Source organism: Triticum urartu, chromosome 5, assembly GCF_003073215.2.
Source record: "Triticum urartu cultivar G1812 chromosome 5, Tu2.1, whole genome shotgun sequence".
NCBI lineage: Eukaryota > Viridiplantae > Streptophyta > Magnoliopsida > Poales > Poaceae > Triticum > Triticum urartu.
In genome coordinates this window covers 541143219-541168553 of record NC_053026.1, presented here as the reverse complement: position 1 = coordinate 541168553, position 25335 = coordinate 541143219, and the positions used below count along the sequence as shown (strand labels likewise).

Genomic DNA, 25335 nt, shown 5'->3' with positions numbered 1-25335 from the left:
TACCGGTTTGGCACGAACCGGCGCTAAAGTGCCACCACGTGGCGTGAGCTCGCGCCCTGGTATGGGGGACCTTTAGTATCGGTTGGTGTTACCAACCGGTACTAAAGGTTTTTTGAATTTTTTTTGAAAATTTTGGATTTTTTTTTGATTTTTTGATTTTTAATTTTTTGAATTATTTGATGATTTAGTCTCTAATCACCTCTCTTAACTGCTCAAGTGTGGATCACTCATTCCAAATCATCTAACTTCCCGACCGGTCACCCATCCCTCTCAGTACTCCAGCCCGAGCACGCTTAACTTTCGGATTCTATTCTCCTTTGTTTCCGAGTCTACACTTGTTGTTTTCCTGACAATAGTAAGATTTCAATCCTATTAACCCTCAGGAGTTTAGCTTGAGCATGAAGTCACACATTTCACCGTTTGAGTTTGAAACTATTATTCTAAAAAACAGTAATTATTTAGTAACGCTAATATTTCTTGAATAAGTTTGACCAGATTTGACCAAAATTCAAAAAATTGAAATGATTATTTAGTAACACTAATATTCTTGAATAATTATGTAGTAACATTAATACTTCTTGAATAAGTAGTTTGACCAGATTTAACCAATTTTTTTTAAACAAACTGAAATTTGACCATATCTTTTTTTCCTTTTGGAATTTGAGGATTCTAAAAAATTCCAAACAAGCCGTAGGCGGTCTCCATCGGATGCGGATTTTCGTGGTGAATTTTTTGATATATTATACGTTTTTTTCCGACATCGTATGCAAAAGTTATAGCCGTTTTACATTTTCCCTACACTTTTTGCAAAACATGTCCAAATTGTAGTTTTTAAATTTTCCTAACTAGTACGAACCGGTACTAAAGGTTAGACCTTTAGTACCGGTTCGTGCCACAAATCGGTACTAAAGGTGATCATGGGGCCCCGGCCTGACGCCAGCCTGCCACCACCCCTTTAGTACCGGTTCGTGCCACGAACCGGTACTAAAGGTTCAACACGAACCGGCATTAATGCAAATCCGTTCGAACCGGCACTAATGGTACCATTAGTACCGGGCCAAAATCAAACCGGCACTAATGTGCTTCACGTTTGACACTTTTTCTACTAGTGTTAATGTATGTATAATGCAACCCAGAAGATAGAGAAGGCAAATTCTCAAGGACTTCCTTTCGAAATCCCTTTTGCTGAGTTATGAGTAGGCATTCAGCCCCACTCTCATCATTAGTTTCCACATGGAAACCATTTTTGCGGATATATCCTTAAAACTCAGCAAGGTACGAGTAGAATCTGGATACAGTAGAGCATCCGGGATTACCAATTTAGTACCCATAGGGAGTGTAATTGTAGCTTGACCAGAACCAACAATTACCGTGTCTCGACCAGCAATTGTCATGACACTTCCATTACTCTTCTTGAGTGTCTGGAAATACTTCATCTCCCTAAGTATCGTGTTAGTAGATGCACTATCCACTAAACACATTTCCTCCTCCATTGTATTATTCCTTGAAGTTCTATAGAGTAAAAGAACAAGGTTCAGTATATAATCAAACTCTTATAGAATCAATACATACATTACAAACTATATATGTCTTGTACTTATTACAAGCCCTATGTCACACGACATAGCTAACACATTATGCCTAAGGACATAACTTATTTTACAACACATGTAATATGTCTAATAACATCATTACAATATTTAGACAAATGAGACTAAATCTGGTCTCTATATATGTCAGTAGAACCAAATTCCACTAGCATGTCATCGACATCTAGTATTGGATCTTCCACTTGCTGATTTTGCTCCTGGTTGTCCATGTTCAGAGAATCATCTCGAGAACCATCAACCGTAGGGGTACCATCTTCATTTCCAGTGAAGTGTGCTTCATACTGGTTCCCCTGAGCCTTCTTGCCCTTTTCAAGTGACTGTTGGTACAATTCCACCAAATGCTTTGAAGTGTCACACTTCTTTGCAATGTGTTCCTTACAACCACACCTGAAGCAACCAGTGTTGCTAGCCCTTTCATTCTTCTTGAAAGGACCTTTGCCCTTTTGGACTCCATACTTATTCTGCTTCTCATTACGCTTCCACTTTCCACTGAATGTCCTACGGTTCTTTTTGAAACCATTGAACTTTTGAGTATTCTTAGAGTTGAAGTGTGATTCAGGCAGAGGCATCGTTCCTATTGGACGAGCCAAATTGTTCTTCTCAAGAAGCTCATTGTGCTTCTCTGCCTGAAGCAACGAGTAAATCAACTTAGAATAGTTCTTATACTTTTGCTGACGATACTGTTCAGCAAGTATCCTCATAGAAGGATGGAAAGTAGAAAGCGTTTTTTCAATAAGATCAGCATCAGAAACTGCACTATTATAGAATCTCAACTTGGAGTTGATCTTATGAACAGCAGAATTGTATGCAGCTACAGACTTAAAGTCTTGGAATCGGACCAGTGCCCATTCCCGTTGTGCTTTAGGCAACATCACCGCCCTTTGTTGATCATATCTCTCCTTTAAGGAGTTCCAGAGTGTCAGAGGGCTCTCCTCCATCAGATACTCTGTCTTTAGGTCAGGGTGAAGATGATGTCGAATGAAGTGCAACGCCGAATACCTTATTATGTCTGTTACGGATGTAGTCCCTTGGGCAGGTGTGGTTATAGCGGAATTGAGTCCCTTGGCCGTCAAATTGATTTTGACATCCATTGCCCATGTCAAATAGTTAGAACCATCAACGGCAAGTTCAGCAAACTCTTTTTTAGATATGTCAGCCATATCCTGCATGCAATCATCATGCTTATTAATTTACTCTCATAGCAAATTAATTGTGTTGTAAATAAAACAATGCATGTATATTGATCAACATATAGCAATTGCCAAATTGCCGGAACATATACGTTGACATACATTATGCTTGTACAATACAGTAATACACACTAATTACTGAACACTACAATATAGTAATTTACACAAATTACTAAATAGCTAGTCACAACTTCAAACTGCTAGTCAAAGAACTAAACAGAAAAAGAAAAACAAAAAAATGGTCCTGGGTCGCATACAGGGAGACCCAAACCAGTAGCAGAGCCCATTGCTACAGTACTGCTCATTCGGCCTTTCGGCCCAACAGGCCCGGCACCGCTTTGACCATCGCATAAAAGAGGCTGACGGTTAGGGTTTCCCCTACCGCCCCCAATCCTTTTCCAGGCGGCGCGACCCTCCTCTATTCCGGCCGCCGCGCCGTACGCGCGCTCACCGGCGAGCCACCGGCGGTGAAGGGGCGAAATCCTCCTCGTCCGACGAGGGGGTGTAGTCAGGGATGTCCATCCCATTCCGGTATCCATTGGCGAGGCCGAGCGACGCCGGGTTCCAGGCACCCTGACGATGTCCAGGGCGACGGTCGACGGCGGCGACGGAACGCCCGAAGAGGAGACGGCGGCTCGCGCCTATGTGGGGCGGACCCGCGCTGCTGCTTGTGCCAGCATCGTCCGCAGTGGGCGTCCCTCCTGTCCCTGCGACGTCCACTTCAGGCCCTGGACCGGCGCTGCCACTTGCTCCTGCAGTGGTGACTGCGCCCGCGGTGGCCATGGCGCGTCCTGGAGTCGGTATGAAGATGAGGCCATAGCCCCTGGCGCTGGCGACGCGCGTCGGAGCCGGGCTGTAGCCTCGTGCAGGTACGTCGTTGACGATCTCCTGCTCCTCCTCCTCTGCCGGTGTTGGTGATGGCAGACGTGTGCCTCTGGAGCGAGCGGGGCACAGGCCATATCCATGCACTCGGCACCACCGTGGTGCGTATGGAGCAGCAACTGCAGGCTCTGGCACGCCCATTCCGGCGTTTTGCGGCGATGGAGCACTCTGTCCGGCAACTAGCCCTGGATCCAGACCCTGGCGGTTGTCAACCGGAGTGATCAGGCGTCGGTTCACCGGCGTGGCGCGACGGCGTCGTCCAGCGGCCGCGTGATTGCGGCGTCCTCCAGCAAAGTTCTGGTGGCGGTTAATGCCGAGGCCAGGAACTGCTGGTGGTGCCCCCCATCGATGGCGGACGAACCGGCGGCGCTGCTCGGCAAGGAAGTGGCGGCGACCTTCTTCCCAGAGAAGACCAAGGAGAAGGGAGGCGATGGACAGCATCCTCACCGTTCCAAATCCTTCTCCGACGAGTTTCCTTTGTGTGGCCTGTTGCTCTCGCTGGAGAGTCGTGCTGATAACATGTGAAGAAACAGTGCGATGAACAGTAATGATCGCTAATCCATTGATAATGATGTTGTACATATTTATACCTCTTGAAGAGGCGCATCGCACAGGCGCGATGGTTACAGAGAGCGGGAATAGAGGGACGCGTCCGATAGATTAGGATCACGACTGTTCGGAAAGAAAACCGCATGTCGGTTCCATAAAACAGAGATTTCATTAATTAAACTAATTAATTAATCCTAACACCAGGAAAACTGCGTGCATCACTCTGCCACGTACCAGTGGCAGTTCCGCGAATACCCGGCGACGGCATGGGCGATACACCGCACCTACTAGACTACATGAGCTGAGCTTTCGTGCCTTCACCCGCCATGCGGACGCAGAGACGGCCGGGGGGTCGGTCCCCGCAGAGATGAGAGAAAGAGACGAGTTTGTACTAGAGCCCCGATTATTGTCGAGTCAAAGTCAAGTGCCAGCGATTGATTCCCCGATACGGGCAGCACAGCAGCGCCACCCCAACCAAATGCCGTCTTTAACCTTGCCTTAACCACAGCTTAACACACCCCGTCCAGCCAGGGTCCACCATTAACTAGCGCTTTTTCCTCCATGGCCAGCCCAGCCGATCTGTTCCTTGCAACTCCCCGTTATTGCTACTAGAGGTGTAAAAAACTAGGCTTAAGCATATGCAAAGTTGCAGGGACGTGTGCGTGTTAATATATGGCTCAAGGCCAAGAGATTACAAGGGTTAGTTAGCCTAGGATTGATCTCCAAGTAATCTAACAAACTATGGGATCATATCTCTAAGCCTAACCATATTACAACAACCATACTCACGCACACGTCATAATACAATGTTTAACTCCCCCTCAATCACAACTTTCTAAGTTAAGATTGTGCCTAAAAGCTTCTAATTGCCGCAAGGTGAGAGGTTTAGTAAACCCATCCGCCACCTGATCACCCGTAGGTATGAATCTGATATTCAGCAGTTTATCAGACACTCTTTCTCGAACAAAGTGGTAGTCAATTTCAATATGCTTCGTCCTGGCATGGAAGATAGGATTAGCAGACAAATAGGTTGCACCAAGATTGTCACACCAAAGTGATGCTGCTCTTGGATGAGAAACACCCAACTCTGTTAGCAAATTCTGAACCCAGATAATCTCTGCAGTGGCATTAGCTAAGGCATTGTACTCAGCTTCTGTACTTGACCTGGATATAGTTGTCTGCTTGCGAGCACTCCAAGAAACCAAATTACTGCCAAGAAACACTGCAAAGCCTCCTGTTGATCTTCTATCATCAGGACAACCTGCCCAATCTGCATCTGAAAAAGCACTTACAAGCATCGAGTCTGACTTTTCAATTTTTAGTCCATGACTCTGGGTCCCTTGAAGATATCTAAGTATCCTCTTTACTGCAGTCCAATGTGCACTAGTAGGAGCATGTAAGAACTGGCATACTTTATTTACTGAATATGAGATATCTGGTCTAGTTAATGTCAAATACTGTAATGCTCCTACAATACTTTTGTACCTGGTGGAGTCCTCTGCTCCAAGGATCTCTCCATCATGAAGAGACATTTTCTTAGAGGTAGACAAAGGTGTAGATGACGGCTTACATCCTTTCATGCCCATTCTCTGAAGTATTTCCTGCACATATTTTCCTTGTGACAACACAATTCCATCTTTTGCATTCTTTACCTCAATTCCAAGGAAGAAGTGAAGACTACCAAGATCCTTAAGTGCAAACTCCTTTCTCAAGTCCATAAGAAGAGCTTCAACTGCTTTGGACGATGCTTCGGTGCCTTAAGGCACCTACCTTTGTGTCTATGACATGTGGGTCCAACAGGTGGATGGCCCACATGTCAGTGACCCAAAGGCAGGTGCCTTTAAGGCACCGAAGCTGCGTCCAACTGCTTTAGATGATGAACTAGTGACAACTATATCATCAACATAAATAAGCATAAAAATGGTTATCCCACATCGGTGATAGAAAAACAATGAGGTATCTCCCTTTGAGGGAGTAAATCCAAGTGATTGTAACTTAGAGGAGAGCCGAGAGTACCAAGCTCTAGGTGCTTGTTTTAGTCCATACAGTGCCTTATCAAGTTTGCAAATATGACATGGTGCATTTGGATTCTCATACCCAGGAGGTTGTCTCATGAACACTTCCTCTTCCAGAACACCATGCAAGAACGCGTTCTTTACATCTAGTTGTCTTATGCACCAACCTCTAGATATTGCAACTGAAAGAATCAATCTAATAGTAGCAGCTTTTACCACTGGACTAAATGTATCCTCATAGTCAATGCCATACCTCTGCTTAAATCCTTTAGCAATCAGACGTGCCTTGTATCTGTCAATGGTGCCATCATATTTCCTCTTTACCTTATAGACCCACTTGCAGTCAATTACATTTCTGCCTCTGACTGGTGGAACTAGATGCTAAGTTTTGTTCTTCATTAAAGCAGCATAATCTTCATCCATTGCCTCCCTCCAACGAGGTTCACCCAATGCTTCTCCAAAATTTTGTGGTTCACCTGTTGCACAAAACGAGCCCCAAGGTACACGGCCATCTTTATATATTTTAGGTTTAACAATACCACTTTGAGACCTGGTGTTGGAGCGCACAGGAGGTGGCGGAGCTGGTCGTTCAAGTTGCTGTAGAAGACGATTTGAAGAAGACGACATGGCTGCACCAGAATCATCCTGAGAAGATCCCAGAGAGAGCTCCTGTAGCGGATCCAGATCGGGAGACGGGATCGCCTCTCCAGAACTGCCACTTGGCGCGCCCGGGCTGGCCTGCAGCATCCTGTCGGGCGTGTTCCCGCCCGCGTGACGTGGACTCTGCTCGTCCACATCCGAGAGCCGACCACCAACGCGTGGGAGTGGGCCACTAGGCCCCGCTGAGGCTGGCTGTCGGGCGACGCGACGGACCGCGGGCCCGCTGCATGACCGAGACTGGTCTGCTGCCGAATCAGGAGACGGCGCGGATCCCGCCGGGGATTCTCTTGCGCCTGCGCCGACTGACGCATCTGGCGCCACGGATCCCCAGCGATTCGCCCCGGGATTGACGTCTGGTTCTTCTGCAGCCTCCTCTGTCGTTTCTGCATGCATAAAATCATGCGAATTTTGTCCAAAATCTTCTCCGTTTTCCTGCATACTTGCATCAAGGTTTTGATCAAAGGTATTATTAGACATAGACATGTGGTCAGCAGCATCTACTACTCCCCCTTGATCAAAACGAGGTGATGGCAGAAGATGAACTGGTAAAAGAGTGAGCTCTTTGCGTAGTTGAGCACCAGCATTGGGATGGAGTGTGGCGAAAGGAAACACATGTTCATCAAAGACGATGTCCCTAGAAATATAGACACGACCAGAGGCTACATCGAGGCACTTGTATCCCTTGTGTAGGCTGCTATACCACAAGAAGACACATTGTTTTGACCTAAATTCAAGTTTGTGCTTATTGAAAGGACGCGGATTAGGCCAAACGGCACACCCAAAGATGCGGAGAAAGGTATAGTCAGTTTTTTTTGCCAAAGAGACGTTCAAGTGGAGTTTGGTTTTTGATAACCCTACTAGGGACACAGTTGATAAGATACACAGCTGTAAAAAACGCCTCGTCCCAAAATTTTAAGGGCATAAAGGCATGGGCAAGAAGGGACAGACCAACTTCCACAATATGCCGGTGCTTCCGTTCTGCAGATCCATTATGCTGGTGAGCATGTGGACATGAGACGTAATGAGTGATGCCAATGCGTTCAAAAAAGGAATTGAGTTTTTGATACTCAACCCCCCCCCCCAATCCGTTTGCATAGCAAGAATTTTGCGATCAAAGAGACGTTCAACATGTTGTTGAAAGAGATGAAATTTCTCAAACACGTCAAACTTATTTTTGAGCAAATAAATCCAACTAAACTTGCTAAAATCATCAATAAAGCTCACGTAATATTTTTGTCTGCCTACAGAGACGGGTCCAGGACCCCATACATCCGAAAAAATAAGCTCTAAAGGAGCTTTGGACACACTAAAAGACTTAGGATAGGGAAGTTGATGGCTCTTGGCCATCTGGCAAGCATCACAAACCAGCAAATGATCTTGTTTATTTGACACAGGAAGACTAAAATCTCGAAGAATTTTCTGAACCACCGGTAATGCAGGATGTCCTAAGCGCTTGTGTCACCGTGAATTAGATGGTTTGATCACACTTAGAACTTGTGGAGAAGGAGCATCTTGCCGGCCAGAGATAGGAAATAAGCCACCACTACTCTCGTTTTGAAGAATGGTCCTCCGAGTGGCCCGATCCTTAACAAAAAAGGTTTCAGGGTAAATCTCAAAAAAAGCATGATTATCTCTGATGAGTTGATAGGCAGAAAGTAAAATTTTGTCGGCATGCGGAGAGTGAAGTATGTTCTTGAGATCTAAGGAGCCACGAGGAGTAGATAGAACTAAATGACCGACATGTGCAATGTCCGTACCTTGCGGTGTGGATTTGCTCCGAGCCGGTGTAACGGTCATGAACAACAAGCTTCTCCAGCTCATCGGTCACGTGGTTGGTTGCGCCGGAGTCGAGATACCAGTTGGTATCAACTCCATAGGAGTGGACGGCGTTGGCAGAACGGTTCCCACCGCCGCCACCACCACCTCCACCACCAACAGGGTTACACACATTGTTGTTGAAGTTGCGGTCGTAGCGCTTCTTGCAGCGCCACGCACCATGCCCCTCGTTCTTGCAGATTTGACACTTCTCGCGGTCACCACGGTCACCGCGATCACCACCCTGGCGAGGCGCTCCGCCAGAGCCGCCACCACCAGAGTAGTTGTCGAAGAAGCGGGCGCCCGTGTTGTTGTTGTTGTTGTAGCCACGGGAGCCGCTGTTACCGCCGCCACGAGGGCCTCCCTGGTTGGAGTTGCCACGGCCTCCGCCTTTTGCAGCAAGGTTGGCGGAGTAGGCGGAGGTCTGTGCGGCGATGCGTGACTCAGCAGCAAGCAGCAGCGAGAATAACTCGCCTAGGCCGATGGGCTGGTCGGTGATGGTGCGCGTGGAAACGGTGGAGACGAACCCGCTGTACTCCGGCTCGTGCATGAGCCCCTGGATGATGTGAGAGACAACATCATCTTCATCCAGAGGCCTCCCGGCGGCTGCAAGTTCGTCAGCGAGCCCCTTCATCTTGGTGGAGTAGGCAGCCGCCGTCATGTCGCCCTTTTTGGTGTGGCCGATCTGATCGCGGAGCTGGATGATGCGGGCGCGGGATTGCGAGGAGAAGCTCTGGAGAAGAGCGCTCCAGGTGGCGGCGGCCGTCGTGCAGTTGCTGACCTGTAGGAGCACTTCGCGAGAAAGGGAAGCGATCAAAAATGAGAGCACCTGCTGGTCCTGGGTAACCTAGATGGCGTGCTCTGGGTTGGCGGCGACGGTGACCTCCTTCTTGCCGGCGACGTCCCTCTCCGTGCGGATCTCGGCGTCGGGTTCCTTCTGGGAACCGTCCAGGAACCCCATCATGCCCGCCGCGCGAACATGCGGTAGTACCTGCGCCCTCCAGACAAGGAAATTCTCACGGTTCAGCTTTTTCGTGATGGTATGGCCGATGGAAGCGAGGGAGGGTGCGGCCATGGCGGAGGAGAACGACGAAGACATCTAGATGCGATGGAAGGGAGCGGCTCTGTATACCATGTAAAAAATTAGGCTTAAACATATACAAAGCTGCAGGGACACGTGCGTGTTAATATAGGGCTCAAGGCCAAGAGATTACAAGGTTTAGTTAGGCTAAGATTGATCTCCAAGTAATCTAACAAACTATAGGATCATATCTCTAAGCCTAACCATATTACAACAACCATACTCACGCACACGTCATAATACAATGTTTAACAAGAGGCAGCATTTCGTACGTGCCAGCTGAGCCACCACTCAAGGAATACGTACGTGCCAGCTGAGCCACGTACGAAATGCTACACGCACAGTAGAAATGCGATGATCGAGATGAAAATCCAGTTGAGATAAATCCAGGCAGCCCGCCAACGGGCCGGTGCGTGCACGTCAAGTAGTCTGCTTTAACTACGTACTTTATATACTAAAGCAACGGCTGACAATGACTCGCCTGTCTACCGCCGATCGCTGGATCCGCACCACTGTCTTATCAGGCTATCACTTTTAACTGTGCTCCCGTCCCGTATATCCGGCCGGCCGCCTCTATCTAATCTAATCCATACGTACGCGCGATGCGTTTTGTACAAGAACATATTCAGCTCCGTGAGGCCGATCCAAACTGTTGGCATCGACGAACAACGTAGAGGCGATTTTATTCCGACAAAACTCGACGCCGGACCTGTAACAGATCCGCCTCAGATAGCATAGCATAGCATTGGATCCGGACCCGGCGACGTCTCAAAGACGTACGGCCTTCTTTCTACTGCGCTTATCCGGACGAACGAATCTGTTCGCCGGGCACATCGACCAGTCGCCGGGAGCATGGCGAGATAATAAAGCCGGCCCCGGGAAAACGAATCATCGTCCTCGGCTGCCGCCGTCAGCTCATCCGTGGAATATCTTGCTTTGCCAAGTTGCGCCGGCGAGCGCACGGCCACGAACGAGTGGCGGCAGGCAGCAGTGGTGCGGGCTGTAGGCGAGCGACGGGAGGCGGCCATGTCGCGCGCGAGAGGATTAGACAGAAAAGCTGAGAAAAGGTCCCCCCTTGTCGTCTTCCTCGTACCGAAATGGCCTTTGCTTAGCCCACACTACCTCCCCGCGCTTCTCCTTCCCTCCCAAGGCACCACCACAAATACCAGGGGCAAATGCAGAAAGCAACCGACCTTTTTTTTTAAAGAAAAGGCGCAAAAAGCGACCGGATTAACGCGTAGGCGTACCAAAATACACTCCATTTACCAACGGCTTTAATACGATGGGCGCATGGCTAAGCATCGATCTGGCCATTCGGCACGTCATTTCGTCAGAAGAACGCCCCATTCTGGCGGCAGTGCTGGACATTAAGCGTCGTGGGACCCACCCGTCAGCCACACACGGGAGACCATGGCGTCCAGTCTAGATTTCAGACGGCCCTTCGACGGATCAGGATCAAAAAAATACGCAATGCAATGTGCCTACGCGTCTTTCTTGTACAACATGCGCACTACACTGGAACGTGCGGCAGTAGCTACAGCTAAGCAGAGCTTGTTTAGCCTCCCCCCCCCCCCCCCCCAACTACACTAGATTAGCATTAGTCAAACCAAATCTCCCTCCACTGGATTAGTTTACACGTAACTCTACACTCGGGTTATTTTCCTCGCCGCCCGCCGCGCGTCCGGTTCGGTCGATCCATCTTGCCGGCCAGGCCAGCGGCTACTCGGCAATGGCGCCGAGATCCGGCACGAAGTCGCGCCCGAGGCTGGGCGCCCTCCGCGACCGCCGGCGGGACCCGCCCTTCGCGCCGCTCCTCGCCGCGGGGGCGCCACTGGCCGAGTCGGGGAACACGAGCGGGCCGTCGTGGTCGCCGGCCAGCGCGGCGCTGGCGCGGATCGCGAGCGCGGCCATCTCCTCCGCCTGCAGCGCCCGCCGCCGCATCGCCGCGGGCAGCACGAAGTAGAGCTGCCCGGGCTGCAGCTCCTCGTCGCCCACCACCGCGGCCACCGCGCCGCCGAGCTCGAGCCCGTCGGCGCTGCACAGGAAGCACGCGCCCGCGGGAGCCGCCGCGGCCTTCATGGCCTGCGACGCCCGGGTGCCCCCGGGGAACCGCTGCAGCTGGCCGTCCGCGAGCACGACCCTTGCCGCCGTGGCCTCGCCCACCGCGGAGGCCCCCGTGACCGCCGCCACGGCCGTCGCCTCGCACGAGTTGCACGCGCCCATGGTAAAATATTATAGTAAAAATCGGCGCCGAAGTTTATTAATCCGAGGTGAAGGGAGGAGCAGAGCTCGAGCTGCGCGCGCACGGCGGTGGTTGTGTCTTGTGGGGAGGAGTGAGCCGTGAGCGTATATATAGGGGGCGACGACCCGCCGGGCGGTGTCGCGGCGGAGGAGGATGCCAACCTGGAGGTTGTTGGGGACAGCTTGCATGCGGGGCACGCGCGTAAATGCGCGGACTGTGCGGACGTGTACCTAGGGACGTCCCGTCTGGTAGAGTACACCACCTCAGACCAGCCACAGTGGGAGTAACTTCACTAATAACATCGGATCCAACCCAAAAAATTTGCTTATGTGACAACGAATTAATAAGGAGAGAGCTAGTTGTAATAATTTAGCTAGTTACTGTAACATCACATGTCCTAATGTAATATAAGTCTATAACATAATAAATGAATCTTTGCATGTTACCACATTTAAGTTACTACCCACTATAAAGATAGTAACGTAGTCTAAAAAAATATGTATGTTACCAGTGTATGTTACTCTCCATTGTGGCTAGTCTATATAGCCTACTGGTACCAGCGTCGCGTTGTGCGGAGCTGTGCCGCATGCATGGCACGTTGGCACTGCGGCGGCCCACGGTTCAGTGGCTGCTGACGTGGTAACACATTGTGTAGTAACTGTGTGCGTGCGGGAGAAACAGAGGACGTGCGTGCACAGGAGCAGAGCGCTGCTTTATCCCACGAGCTGAAGGCGAGTGAGTGGGATCACTGCATGTCAAGTCCCAAGCACGAAGTGAAGCGCTACTACTACATTGTGTCGTGTGATGCTTCTTTTTCGCCGGCGAGATCATTTGATCGTGTGTGCTGCGCATCATTGGGCAAAGCAAAGGCGCTTAGTTTTTTGATCTAGGGGTATTTTAGATAGGAGCTTTTGGAAGCCGAGGAAACGGCGAGGAAGAAGAACGGAACGGGGAAAAGGAGATGATGGTTGATGATTGCAGTGGGGGAGGGGCCGCTTGTATGCAGGATCACAGAATCGGCGGAGGATCCGCCAAAGTTGGCAACTTCGCGCCATTTTCTCCGCCATGTTGGATATGGATTTCCTGGATCTCCTGCGCAAAGTACCAACATCGCGCCTATCATGAGGCGCCAATGCAGGACTTGTTAAGAAACGTCACATATTCAAAAGATAGACAGTAGTAACCTGGGGTTTTAGATATATCTCGTTTTAAAATATTGTTATGTTTTTCTTTGAAAAGTCCATATTTGTAAGACTTAACCAAATTTATTAAAAAATACTACGAGTATGTACTACTCTCTCCGTTCCTAAATATAAGTCTTTTTGGATATTTCACTATGGACTACATACGGAGTAAAATGAGTGAATCTACACTCTAAAATATATCTATGTACATCCGTATGTAGTTTCTAGTGAAATGTCTAAAAAGAATTATATTTAGGAACGGAGGGAGTATATGCAATGTCAAATAAATATCACGAGATGAAGCCCTAAAAAAATCACGATTTTATATTTATGTGATAAAATTAGTAGTATATTTTTATATTCTTGACAGTGAAATTAAATGAAGTTTAGGGTTTAGTATAAAATCTACACGCTATATACTTTTACAACCGAGGGGGGAATTAAAGTACTAGCATCTCCCTCTCTCTATATATAGCGCGTCCTTCGAATGGAAAGAGGTAATGTTCAAAAAAAAAAGAATGGAAAGAGGTAAAGCGTTCCCGCAAGAGAAAAAGGAAAGAGAGAAATGATCGATCTGCAAATCGTTTCTCTCTTTTTCTTTCTCAGCATCAGTTATTTCTAAACTTAGGCATAGGATTCCTTGCGGCCATTCGTACGCACGCTTCACCCATGTTTGTATTGCTCTACAGTTCATGAGCGTCCTCCTCTGCCTGTACAATGTCAGATTTGTACAGCTACATGCATGCATAGTCAGCCCCGGCCCCGCCGCGCCCTGCAATCGCTCTGAGATCTCTCGCTCCCACGCTTTCATGGCCTGCATGTACAGTGCAGCAAAGCTTAGCTGGGCGCGCAGTGCTTGCCATGCCCCATAAACCATCGTCCATACGCCATGCGTGGACTCCGGAGCCAGCCAGAAGGAAACGGGCCGATCAGATCGAGATCGGGAAAAAAGAGCGCCAAAACTCTCGAAAACATGCAGCATTGTCCATGCTAGACGTACGTGCGTACAACTGGAGAACAGAGAAGTTGCCGCCAGGCGAGCCCATGCTCCGGCCATCATTGGCACTGGCTGCCCTTGAATGGGCGGACGAACAGCGCAGCGCACAGTTTGATTTTGTGTTGCGTCCGTCCGTGCGTGCGTCCGGATCGCGCAGCATTTCCTCCTCCGATCCTCCGACACTCGCCAATCATCCGTGCCCCCGAGCGATGCACGCACCTAGCCGGAGTCCCGGAGCCCAGCCGATGGCGTCTAGGCAGGCCCTACCCGCCCCGCGTACGTACGTACGCTACGTGGACGCGCCCGTTGAACTGGTGAGCTGAACCTCTTGAAGGGAACGTCGCGTCCTACAGCTCATAGCAGTGCCCGGTGCATGAACCATCATCGATCACCATCTTCTTCATCCCTTCACCCGTTACTCTCCCTGGCTGAATCCATGCATCACAGGTCACAAGACTGGACAGATGGCAAACATTACAGTGTATTATAACTGCACAGTCTGTTACAGTGTACTACTTTCTTTATCTGTTCTGACAACTGGGTTAGTTAGTGTGTGCAATCAACATCAAAAATTAATCTCGGTACCGGATTGCTCGCGCGATGCACTTACACTAACAGCCCTGAATTTTCTACGCAAAAAGATTCCACGTGCAACGAACGCAGCTGCCACCAAATTAACCTCTGCTCTCGTCTCGTCAGTCCTCTGAACCGGGCTACCGAACACATTTCTCTGCACTGCAGCGCCAGGCTTGCAGTCAAACGGCTTGGATTATCTTAGTGCTGTCGCTCCAACACAACGGCGACATCTACGTTTTGTTTAAAAACCCTAATCAGACCCATGATGCACTGCATGCGACCGCGGAAGTGTAGACGCGCGGGGGAGAAAAGGTTCGCTCTGTTGGGCGACGGGTGATCACGCCGAATCTACGGCCAGCTCGCCTGTTCTCCCCGGCGTGCCGTGGTGCCGACACCGGAGGGACACCCGAATTCTCGGTCATGTGCCGGATCCAACTTGCCTCCGCGACGAGAATCATCAGGGTTACAGGCTACGTACCTACGCTACGCTTGCCAATGCCTCATGGCTGGCTAACTCGCTGATTTTGACATTATGAAAAGAAGCATGTCGCTGTCTGTCAGGTATCAAGGCGAGGCGGACGATGGAAGCGGTGGAATCGTTTTCGTTGCCATGTGGTTGACCATGACTGGCGAGACTCTGGAACGTACTAGGTCGGTGCTGGCTCTGGAACCTACTAGATCGGTGCTTCTTTTCCTCTTTCTTTGCCCGTGGATCTCTTCTCTCGGGTCGTTGTTGCCGTGGCCGTGGGGCGCAGCTCCACGAGCCCGCAATGCTGCAGATGGCTACCCTGCAAGTTGCACTGCCCGTTCGCGATCCCGTGTCGACAGTTTGTCGAGAAAGATGTTGAAATCTCAAACTGTCAACAGTCCATTGAAAGAGGTCTTATTAGCGGTTGTGGGAGCCCGGTTGAGTGGTGTTTTTTCATTCGAACATTGACCAAACAGCTTGCTCGGACGTTTTGAGACAGATATGGGGCACCGATCTGTGGATGCTTTAAGTACTGTTAGCATCCACATCATATATGATTGGGATATACCTTGTACATCTACTATCCCTTGTTATATATAATGAGAAGACACGCACCCCTGGAGTTCGTGCGATTTCCTTCAAACCTCTCGATTTTACGCATTACATAGGATCATACTAGGTTTCGACAACATGTCAATCTTAAATACTCGACATGATTTTGCAGTTAAGGATCTTGGTCCTCTCCACTATTTTATGGGCTTAGAAGTGACTCACATTGTTGCTAGTCTCTCTCTCACTTAGAAGAAATATTCTTCGGATCTCCTTCGACAAGCGGGTATGATGAAGTGCAAACCTATTACTACACCGATGTTGGTGTGCTTCTTTCTTCCGAGGGCGCTACAGAGTATCGCAGTATTGTCATCACTCGGCCGGATCTTTCTTTCATAGTTAACCATGTCTGCCAATATCTTCATGAGCCTTATGACACACATTGGTCTCCAGTTAAACGCATTATGCGTTATGTTCATCGCACTGCTTCTTTTGCTTTGCATCTTCGTCCAACGTCCTCTGGAGTATTGTCTGCCTTTTCTGATGCGGACTGGCTGGGAGTCATGATGATCGACGATCTAAGCGGGATATGTTGTGTTGTTTGGGTCAAACTTGAGCGCCTGGAATTCTCGAAAGCAAGCCATTGTTTCTCGGAGTAGTACATAAGTTGTTGCCAATGCTATTGCTGAACTCATTTGGGTATAATCCTTGCTACGTGAGTTGGGTATTCCTCAAGATATACCTCCAATTCTATGGTGTGATAATATTGGAGCCTCATACCTTTCATCCAACCCAGTATTTCGCGCAAGGACGAAGCATGTCGAAGTTTACTTTCATTTTGTGTGGGAACGAGTTGCACAGAAGCTATTACATATCAAGTTCACCTCGTTTAAAAATCAACTTGCTGATATTTTTACTAAACCGTTGCCACTTACTTTGTTTGAAGTCTGTCAGATCAATCTCAACCTTCTCAACGCCAATTAAGATTGAGAGAAGGTGTTTTATATTAAAAAAAATGCATCTTGATGTTCCGTGTAATGCGCGAGCATCTTGCTAGTTGATATATGAAATGAAACATGTCGTTTTCTGTCAGGTATCAAGGCGAGGAGGAGGTTGAAGAACAAAGAAAAAATGGGGATCAGATGGAAACGGTTGGCTCTCACGGCGTGGCGTGCGGGTGATGAGCGGGATTTAACAAAGATCGATCAGACTGCCTATTCTCATCTTATCTCACGCTGTCATGTGGAATCGTTTTCGTTGCGCTGTGGTTAACGATGATTGATGAGACCCCGGAATGTAGATTGGTGGTTTTTCTCTTTCCTTGGCCGTGGATATCTCGGGTCGTTGTTGCTGCGGCCGTGGGGCGCAGATGCACGAGCCCGCAATGCTGCAGATGGCTACCCTGCAAGTTGCACTGCCCGTTTCGCAATCCCGTGTCGACAGTTTGTCGAGGAAGATGTTGAAATCTCAAACCGGGAGACCATAGTTTGCTACTGTACTTCTCAAACCATTTCGGCGCAGGTCCATCTCTTGGGAAATAGTACCATTCATGCCATGTTCAGCTCTGCAACTTGGACAGGTGAGCATCCGTGGCCATCCAATCCATCGCCATCTTGGGAGGAAAAGTCTTGACGTCTAGTAGTAGATCGCATATCGGCATATCGATCAGGGTTCCATATGCGATACACTTTTGATTTGAGAGGTAATATGTGACACATTGTTCTATCTGATCTTACACTTGTACAGTTTTGCATGGCATGGCCTCGTCGAGTTGTTTCCAGCTCAACCTTAGCATCACTAAGGGCATCTCCTTACTAAAGGCGTCTCCAACAGATCCTAAATTCTTAACTAATAGTGTGAAGTTTCTCTTCTATCACATCTTTCTAATTTTCTCTAGGGAAATAACTTTTGCTCGCCTAACAAATCCCCTAAAATCTGATCCTTTTAAAAAATTGAACATAATTTTTCACACAGATTCATTTGAAACACATATTTAAACTACTAATGTGCACAATTGGATACCGACACAACATTAGCATCTTACATACCATAATTAAATAGTCCATCTATTAACTACACTATGTTGCTTAAATTTTAAGACCTCACAGTCAATTGAGGTCTCCAGTTTAGAATAGGGCCACCTAAGTCAACAATTCCCTAGGGGTTATGTCATTCAATTCTTTTAATTCACTATGCTTCCTAATTTTGAAGCTCTCCTAATCGATTGCCCATGTTCCCTAATTTTTAATGCCTCCTAGTCAATTGAGGTGTTTAATTTAAAATTGAGTCACCCAAGTTCTCTCATTCAATTCTTTTAATTCACTATGCCACCTAATTTTGGAGCTCTTGCATTCGATTGAGGTATTCTTTTTTTTGCGAGGGGGGCGGGGAGGAGCGGTCGATTGAGATATCTCTACTACTTAAAAAGAATGTAATGTTCCCGTTTCACCTTTCTTCCATCACCCCCTTCATCCAACCTTCACCGTGTAATAATCAATCACATTAATTTACTTACCTTCTGAACCAATTCTACTTTAATTTACTTACCAAACTTCTGATCAAAATATAAGGTAAATCAGGGGCAGAATTTGATGAACATTTATTTACACAATCGCATACTATGGGCAGGCAAATCACTTCTGATCAAAATATAAGAAAAATCATATAATTTTTTTATGAACAGTTATTTACACAATCGCATATTATAGACAGATAAATCACAAGCTAATGTACTAGAATGTTTATATCCCGCTGCAACGCACGGGCATTGTTCTAGTTCAATTTGAAATTGGTTCACACTTTGACCAGGTCAATAATTTTTCAAATCAATCGGCAAGAACCACACTGTAAAACATATCAATCTCGCGCACCCTCTCATCGCCTAGAAAAAAGAAGCACCAACATTTGATACCGTAGAACTAATATAATACATGCAGCCACCAACGTAGAAAATCTCTCCACATAAATATACGTTGATTAGAAGATAATACAAAACCACACCACGAAAGGCCCATTAAAATATCAGATTATAGAAAATAGAAAACACACTCCATCGTCTTCCCACTTGCCAAACCAAATATTCCACCGGTTCCAAAATATAAAGTGTATTAGTTTTTAAAAAGATAAATTTCATGAACTTTGACCAAGTTTAGAGCAAAAAATATCGACATCCATAATACTAATTAAATAAAGTATGAAAATTCATTTCATAATGAATCTGATGCTACCAATTTGATATTATGGATATTGATATATTTCTCTATAAATTTGGTCAAACTTAAATAGGTTTGACTTTTCAAAAAACTAATCACCATAATTTTTGAAACTTAGGGAGAACTACCACCGTTCTAGTTTATTGGTTCCCTTTGTATTTTGTTTCAAATTTTGACCATGGATTTAACTACAAAATGTAAATGCATGTCACCAAAATTATATTGTTGGGTTTGTATTTAAACACAGTTTCCAATGATATTATTTATAGTGACATGCAAGAAAATTCTGTTAGTTAAATCTAAGGTATTTGGCACCAATAAACCATGATAAAGGTTGTAATTTTTTCTTAAAATCCAACGGCGGAGCAAAGCATGCCCAACTCTTCTAGTACGTACTATATGATCAAATGGACATCAAACTCGCATAAAAACTATATGATGTTATGTAGACATATGCATATGTCTTTTCTATTTTTGTTTAATGAAAAATGGGACAATTGAAAATTTTGGGGAAGAAGTTTATGGGAAGTCACAGAAGTTTGCTCTTGGACAACTTCCCCTAGATTTTACGTGAAGCCCGAAAAACTGGTTTTACGAAAAGATTTTTAGGGGGCTGTTGGAGTTGCTCTAAAGCTCCCACCCGCACTAGTCAACTCTCGACATCGTCTCTGTCGTGAAGCCGGGTCGATCCGCGTCATCTCTATCTTCACCAAATCATTGTCCACGAAATCGAAAAGTGATGGTCCAAAAAATGTTTCCAGTTACCCGAGGAATTGCAAATAGGTCTAATTTTTATGTTACCGCCATGTGCACGAGATAAATATCGTCAAACTCTTTCAGAGATACTTCATTGGCAGTGGCGGAGCTTAGTGCAAGGCTGAGGGGGCATTGGCCCCCCAGCCTTAGGCAAATCAGTGAAGAAAATTTACTGTACGGGGATTAGAAAAGGAAAAGATCAATCTTTGTCCTCTTAGTTATTCATGTTTTGGCTTTTGTCCCCCCGACACTCCTTTAGTACAAAAATTACAGTCCGCAATCGAAATCAACCCACTAGATCAATCCGAAGGGTAACCTGGCAGAAATGCTATGCAGATGAGAGCCATCCCTTTCCCAACCCTTGGAAAATTCGGCGTCTGAGGCAGTGATCGATTGGTCCAACAAGTCCAAGCGCCGACACAAGATCCAAGCGGGCGAGTAGTCCGCGGAGGGAGGATGCGTGCGCCGAGTACCCAAGGTGGTGACTGGTGGCGGGGCACAAGTCACCCCTCACCCAACCCAAGTGCACCACACAGTGGCGCCCGCTGCCCTCCTTCCCTCCTGTGCAGATCCCCTATCCTGTCCCTCTGCACCCCGCGAACATGCGTGTGCTCCTCCTCCCCTCTTCTCCGCCTCCTGTCCCACGATCCTTCCGCCTCCCCCTAACTCGCCGTTAGACTAATCCGCGCTCGTGATGTAGGAACGGATGGATCTCGATGGGATCCACCTCGCACAGTGCAGTGAACATCGCCCCAATGATGATCGGGCTTTGGTCCGGCCCGAATCTGATTGGGTGCCCTGCATCCCTTGATGGCTCCCCCCTCCCAATCATACGGAGGACCTCTGTTTTCGTCCCAATTGTTTTAAAATGTTGGATTGCAGTTCTGTTCGTTGGGTACGCACACACTCTTGGGCTCTTGGCCCCTTGTAGGCTTCTGTTGCTGTTTCCTGTGTGCATTATTGTGGGGCTATGCCAAGCGTTTGGATCTGTGGTGGATGCCGGAGTTTGGCCGATGCTTGCTGCTGCTGACACTTCCGCGTGTATAGTTTAGTGTATGTATCTATCTATCCCTGTATTTTTTACGTCGAATCAACGGGTCACATAATTGGTGTTAAGCCACTGTGAGCCGAACCGTGTGGTGGCATTTGCACCACATGCTGGATATCGCAGTTTTGTCTCGTCGACGGAAATCGGGCTCGCTTGCTGACTCGAGTGATTTGAAATCTCGCTCACCAAACCTTGCCCTTAACTATCATTGTCCACTGGCTGCGTCACCGCTCGGCTCGCTGCCCCACCCGAGAGGATTACGATAATCACACGGGAAACCTGGAGCACGCATTCGGAAGGCCTTTGAAAATGATCTCCAGTCGACCCGAGCCAGAAAAAGATTCATTGGCTTTCAGCCAGGGGCATCACCCCTGGTAAGGTAACGTGATGGATATGAGGCCAGTAGGGGTAGGCCCAACAAACAGTGTAGTCAGTAGCCATGCACACTGCTGGCACGTTTTGACTTTGATGCCTCAGCTGTCCGCATCTTCAAACAGAGAATATGAACTGTATCGAACCGGTCTTTTCGTAAACGAACTGCATCGAAGAAAAGTATGAACTGCTGCAAAGTTGTCGATTTTGCATCGTTTTTCCATTTGGCAAACGATCTTGCATCTCGAATTGTGCGCGTAAAAAAGAAGAAGAACTAGCCAGCACCGCGCGGGAAAGTGGTTGCGCTCTTGCACATGGCGGATGCTCCACCGGCCCAACCGCACTGAGAACGCCGTGTGTTTCTACTTAATCGACGTCGCCCCTTTCGTCAATGGATTGGTTAACGTTTGACCCTATGCGTCATGGCAATGGATTAAGTACTAGGCGCAACCACTCTGTTGTAGCCAGAATGCTCACCGCGGTGACCACTACTCCTGCTGCATTTGGCTGTCCTAGGTAAGCAAAAAACCAGACCACGGCGCATAATGAGTCGGCCGTGATAATGCTGGGCAGGGTCATCTTCTGCGTGGTGATCGCCGCGGCCGTCCTCGCCGTCGTCCTGCTCGCCACCGTCTCCCCTCTCCCCCACCGGTCCACCGCGCGCCCCCGGGGCCTCCGCGATATCACGGTGTACATCCATCCGGCCGCGTCTGGTGCCGTGAGGCGGCAGCAAGGCGCGGCTCACGGAGACGAACGGGTGGCGAGCGCGCTGGTGTTCCGCCACCGGATGACGGCGGGGCCGGAGATCACGTCGGCGGCCGTCGGCGCGGCCTCGGGGTTCGTGCTCCCGGGCGAGCGCGGCTCGGCGATGTCGGCGTTCGACACGGTGCACCTGGCGTTCGACGCGCCCGGGCTGTCCGGCGGCCTCTGCGTGGAGGTGGCCAGGAGCAAGGAGGCGCCGCGGGAGGAGGCGCTCCGTGTGGTGGGCGGCACGGGCGCGTTCGCGTTCGCGCGCGGGCGCGGCGCCGTCCTGGGCCCGGAGCGGGGGAGGCGGCTGGACGACGGCGGCGCCACCGCGACGGCGTTGCGTCTTGAGCTGAGCCTGAGCGTCGCGTCCGCTGGCGCTGGGTAAACAACGACTGACAGCTGTGCGTGCGAGTCTACGAGATGAGAGCCGATTAGCGTTCCCTTTATTTTCCTTTTTTGCTGTTTTTGAGTTTGCGACATATATTCCCGAAACTGTAAGCCTGTAATGCTAATGCAGCTTTGGGTTGATTGCGTGAGAGTGATGCGCCAAACGTTGCCTAATCACCACTCCCTCTGTTCCAAATTACTCGTTATGGTTTTAGTTCAAATTTAAACTAAAACCTCGACGAGTAATTTGGAACGGAGTCAGTAGTTTTTTTAATGTTTTCTTCACCTCTTGCATAACGTGGTGTGGCAACTTCATTTGTCCAAGTTCGTACGTCTTGTGCTGATCGGAAAATAAAAACAAGAATGTATAACTGTTACACATTTTTGGGGGGATCAGGTGTGTTCTTAGTGTTAGCCAGTCAAACTTCTCTTTCCGTCCTCTTCTCTACATGCACGACTGCATGATCCCACGATCTCATGCACGTCGCCACCCACGGTGCTCCGCGCCCCTGTTGTAACCTGTACACTCGTATATAATGAGAACTACGCCATTGGCAGCACCTAAGGTGCGATTGCCCATTCATTCTCCCTCTCACATGGTATGAGACGCTGGGTCTCTCCCTCGCCTGTAAACCTCCATCGCTCCCTCTCTCGCCGGTGCATGGCGACGCCGCCGCCCCCTCCACCACCTCCTCTCCCACCCCCTCCCTTCTCCAACCACGGCCTCGGCGGCTTCGCCGCGACACCGCCGCGCACCCGCGCGCCCGTCCTCACTCCCCTCACGCCTGCCGCATTTGGGCAGGGTGCTATGTTCGTCCCCGATCCCACTGCCTCCTCCTCTACAGCCGCCCCCCATCCCACTCATCTGGCCGCTGTCTTCATCAACCACCACGTCCCCATCTGCTCTCTCTCAACCCCCCCCCCCAATTTCTCCCACTGGCGCACTCTCTTCGAGGTCACCTTCCAAAAACATGGCGTCACCGACCACATCTCCAGTTCACCTCGGGCCGGAGACCCGCTCTGGATCCAAGATGACGCTCATATCGTGTCTTGGCTCTACAACCGCGTCTCCCCGGAGGTCTTCGGCCTCATCCATCAGCCCGGCGCCACTGCCGCCGCCGTCTGGGAGGCGATATGCAACCTCTTTTTGGAGAACGCCGAGCATCAGGTGGTGTTCCTCTCCATCGAATTTTGCCGCATCGACCAGGGGGCGTCCTCCATCCTCTCCTACTTCGCGCGTCTCAAGGACTGCACCGACCGCCTCGCCGAGCTCGGCGCCACCATCCAGGATCGCGATCAGGTTCTGAACATGTTCCGTGGCCTTCACCCCCGGTTTCGCTATGTTGTCCCGATCATGACGATGCAGACTTCGTTCCCCTCGCCTCTCCGCTGCCGGGCGTTTCTTCTCCTTGAGGAGAGTCGTCTCGCCGCGGACACCACCATCGAAACTGCTCTCCACGCCACCCGCGCTCCCAACTCCACCACCAGCTCTGGAGGCGGTGGCGGCGGCGGGCAAGGGCACTCCGCTGGAGGCGGTGGACAGGGCAGCTCCAACTGCGGTGAGGGCAAGGCGTAGGACGCCACGAAGGTCGCCGCGGCGGAGGCAACGGCTCCGGCGGGGGCCACGGTTCTGGCTACGGTGGGGCGGGCACCAGACGCGCCCCGCTGCGCCATCCTCCGCTCCCTGGACCGGCATGGTACATGCCTGGCCCATGCCGTGGCGTCCCCACGCACCAGGCGCCGGCATCCTCGGGCCTCGTCCACACGGCGGCGCTCCATTCGCTGGCACGGCCACACACCAGCATGTCATCCCCGGTGTGCCTCCCAATGCACCCGTGGCGAATTGGCAGCCTGGTGTGGTGCCCGCTCATCCTCTGTACGCCGCTCCGCCTGGCGGTGGCTACACTCCTCCGGCTCCGGCATGGGACCAGAGCGCGCTCGTGCACGCGCTCAACGCCATGACGATGCAGCAGCAGCAAACCGCGCCTCCCACCGCCGACTGGTACTTCGATACGGGAGCCACCTCCCACATGGCCTCATCGTCCGGTATGCTTTCCTCCTCCACCCCTTATACTTCCTCTCGCATAGTGGTCGGCGACGGTTCCTCGCTTGCAGTCACGCACACCGGCCAACACCACATACCCACCACCACCCAACCCATCGTCCTCAACGACGTTCTCGTTTCCCCCACCTCATTCGTAACCTCATCTCTGTTAAGAAGCTAGCTCGCGAAAATCCTCTTAATGTGGAATTTGATGATCTTGGCTTTTCTATAAAGGATCGAAGAACGAAGAAGGTGATCCTCCGGTGTAACTCTGCCGATGATGAGCTCTACCCCACAACCAGCTCGTCTCCTCATCGTGCGCACCACGCCCTCACTGCCGTGTCCAAGGATGTTTGGCACCAACGCCTTGGTCACCTCGGCGCCGACTCCCTCCACCACACCCTTCGTCAGTTTGCTCTTGATCACACGAGCACCTCGTCGGCTGTCTGTCATGCCTGTCAATTAGGAAAGAGCACTAGGCTCCCATTTGCTTTATCTGAACATGTCTCGTATTTTCCTTTTCAACTTGTGCATTGTGATGTATGGACCTCACCTACGATAAGTGTTTCTGGATGTCAATACTATCTCCTTGTGCTCGACGACTATAGGCACTTTGCTTGGACTTTCCCTCTTCGACACAAGTCTGACGTTTTCCCCACTCTACGCGCCTTTCTCCAGTTCACGCGCACCCAGTTCAACCTGCCCATGCTCACCATCCAGACAGACAATGGCAAGGAATTCGACAACTCCGCCGCCCGCGCTCTCCTATCCTCACTCGGCACCGTCCTACGCTTGTCCTACCCGTCCACCTCTCCCCAGAACAGCCGTGCTGAGCGTGCACTCCGTACTCTCAATGACATCACTCGCTCGCTATTAGTGCACGCACACATGCCGTACGCATACTGGGCAGAAGCGCTTCAGACAGCCACATTCCTCCTTAACCGACGGCC

At 49.6% G+C, this 25335-nt stretch overlaps 2 protein-coding genes across 2 annotated transcripts; one reads left to right on the top strand and one right to left on the bottom strand.

Moving 5' to 3' along the window:
* Positions 1–9887: 9887 nt before the first annotated feature.
* On the bottom strand, positions 9888–12138 carry LOC125505946. The gene has a single exon (XM_048670846.1). It carries the CDS (start codon positions 12023–12025, stop codon positions 11522–11524), a length of 504 nt encoding a protein of 167 aa, XP_048526803.1. The 5' UTR covers positions 12026–12138; the 3' UTR covers positions 9888–11521.
* A 9515-nt stretch (positions 12139–21653) lies between these two features.
* LOC125505945 (dirigent protein 21-like) lies at positions 21654–22620 on the top strand. Its single transcript, XM_048670845.1, has one exon. The coding sequence runs from the start codon at positions 21770–21772 to the stop codon at positions 22337–22339; it is 570 nt and encodes a 189-aa protein (XP_048526802.1). The 5' UTR covers positions 21654–21769; the 3' UTR covers positions 22340–22620.
* The last annotated feature ends 2715 nt before the right edge of the window (positions 22621–25335 follow it).